Source organism: Morone saxatilis, unplaced genomic scaffold (genome assembly GCF_004916995.1).
Source record: "Morone saxatilis isolate NCDOM2014 unplaced genomic scaffold, NCSU_SB_2.0 Contig115, whole genome shotgun sequence".
Taxonomy (NCBI): Eukaryota; Metazoa; Chordata; class Actinopteri; family Moronidae; genus Morone; species Morone saxatilis.
The window spans coordinates 1-2,094 of NW_023339669.1; the positions used below are offsets into that span (position 1 = coordinate 1).

At 41.6% G+C, this 2,094-nt stretch overlaps 1 protein-coding gene across 1 annotated transcript in view; it reads left to right on the forward strand.

Annotated features, from left to right (window-relative positions):
- Positions 1-232: 232 nt before the first annotated feature.
- The window catches only part of LOC118321350 (T-cell immunoglobulin and mucin domain-containing protein 4-like), a gene marked incomplete at its 5' end in the record, with an annotated part of 3,403 nt that continues 1,541 nt past the window's right edge, over positions 233-2,094 (forward strand). Inside the window, 3 exon segments of the mRNA XM_035652616.1 lie at positions 233-291; positions 765-849; positions 1,057-1,084. Of these exon segments, the coding sequence (XP_035508509.1) occupies positions 233-291; positions 765-849; positions 1,057-1,084 (172 nt within the window).

The following is a 2,094-nucleotide window of genomic DNA, read 5'->3' on the forward strand; positions in this document are numbered from 1 at the left end:
AAACTGGGGTCCGGGGACCAGAGGGGGTCCTGAGTGGGTTGTAGGGGGTCGCCAGCAAAAGGAGAAACAGACTTTTATCACATTAAACGAGTAAAATGAAGGAATATTCTGCCTCCCTCTACATAAATAGAAAGAAGAAGAGCTTCTTTATCTTCGAAACCTGTTTCCTTCATTATGACATCATGCAGCTGACACAGCTGCACTTAAATACTTTCACTTCCTCGTCCTGCAGGTCAGCTGACCTCCACACAGACGCTACCGACTTCCTCCAGCAGCAGCGTGCAGCCCGAGGTGAGAAACAGTCAGTGTGACCGTGTGAAAATATTCATGTGCTTCACAGGATTCATCACTTCTCATAAACTAAACGATGAACAACTCGTCGGGTCCCACCACGGTCCAAACCTGGATACGGACACCTCGAAGCCAACACTTTATATTCTTTACATTACATTTACATTTACATTTATAACAGTTATTTATATTTCATTGTTTCTTAATCAAAATATAAAGTTTTTCCTAATACCTGGAAGAATCATTACCATCCCATAATGTTCTAATGCAATGGAAACGTTGTTCACTGCTCCAGTAAATAGGACGAACCTTAGAGACGACTCGGCAACGGGAGATATTTGTAGTTCCCTCCACTCAGAGAGCTAACGTAACACTGTCAGAGAGAGTTATGTGATAGGTTTGTTTTAAGGTGGACAATAAGATGAATGGAGGAGCCAGTGTCTGATATCCATCGGTGTGTTTTCTGTTAGCAGGGCGGCAGCGTTGTGACTGTGGTTCTGGTGTGCGTTCTGTTCGGGCTGATTGCTTTGGTCACAGCAGGCGCAATCGTCATCATCGGTAAGTCATCATGTTCCTGTGAGCGTTCTCACGTCATCAAACCCACAGCACAGAGGATGTTTAACACCAGTGGTCAGTTGGCCGTGACGGAGGTCATGTAAAGCGTTCACAGACACTCGAGTCGCTAACAAACAAATATTATCCAGTAAATAAATGTGAAGGTGAATAAATGTTAATGTTATTTCTGGTGTTTTTGTGTCTCTGCAGCCAGAAGATGGAAACAAATCAACAAAATGTAAGTTTCATAATGATTCACTCAGATTGGGAAACACGTTGAACTTCTTCTTTTCTTCATGGAAAATAATAGTAAATACCTTCACTGCAGCTTGTGATGGTTGTGGTCAATAACATTTCGTATAAATCGCGACTCAGCAGGGCCGCCATGAGTCAGCAGCTTTACCTCGGGGTCGGGAACCTCTCGGGGGGCCCTCACCCTGCACTATGTGTTATTGCTGCTTTATCGTAATCTTCCTGCCAGCATCGCTCTCCCACAGTTCAGTGTGCTCAGACTGAAACTCACAACCACAAACCTCACAGCAGATTTCTACCAACAGCGGAGCCCCGAGTCAGAACAGCCGTCACTCATTCAATGCCCCCACCAGCCGTCACTCCCAACGTCTTCAGAAAGGTCATAAACGAACATAATCAGCCCGTAAAATACACATATCAGTAAACAGGAACCTTCTTAAAGAGCAGCAGTGTGTCCAAAGTCTTTGTGTCCTTCCTCTTAACTTTATTGAGATTCTCCAAATAACAGACCTCATTAAATGAACCTAAAGCTGTAACACAAATAGTTCAGAGACTCTGAAGGAAACTTCTCTTTTCCAGTTCATAGCAGTTTGTTTGTTAGACCAACGTTTTAATTAGACATCATAGCCTGGATATACAGTTATTATTCTACAGTTAGAAACCATTCAGCTCCTGTAATTTGAGCTATTCCTTTAATAAAAGCAGGTATTACATTACTCACGCCTTCTCTTTTCCAGTTTGCAAAGTCATTAATAAACGCCACAATGCTCGGAGCAACTTTAAAACATCTACACTTGTGAATGGAAACTTTACCTATAATGAAATTATTATTACAAAATTCAACATCTTTGTTTTGTATAAAAACACCAAACTGAACTTTAATTAAGTGTTAGCTCACTTATCGTGAGCCTTTCTGAAACGGTTACCAAGGTTGGCAACACATTAAAGACATGTTAAAGATATGTTAAAGACACATTCATAAAGAGTTTATAAAGC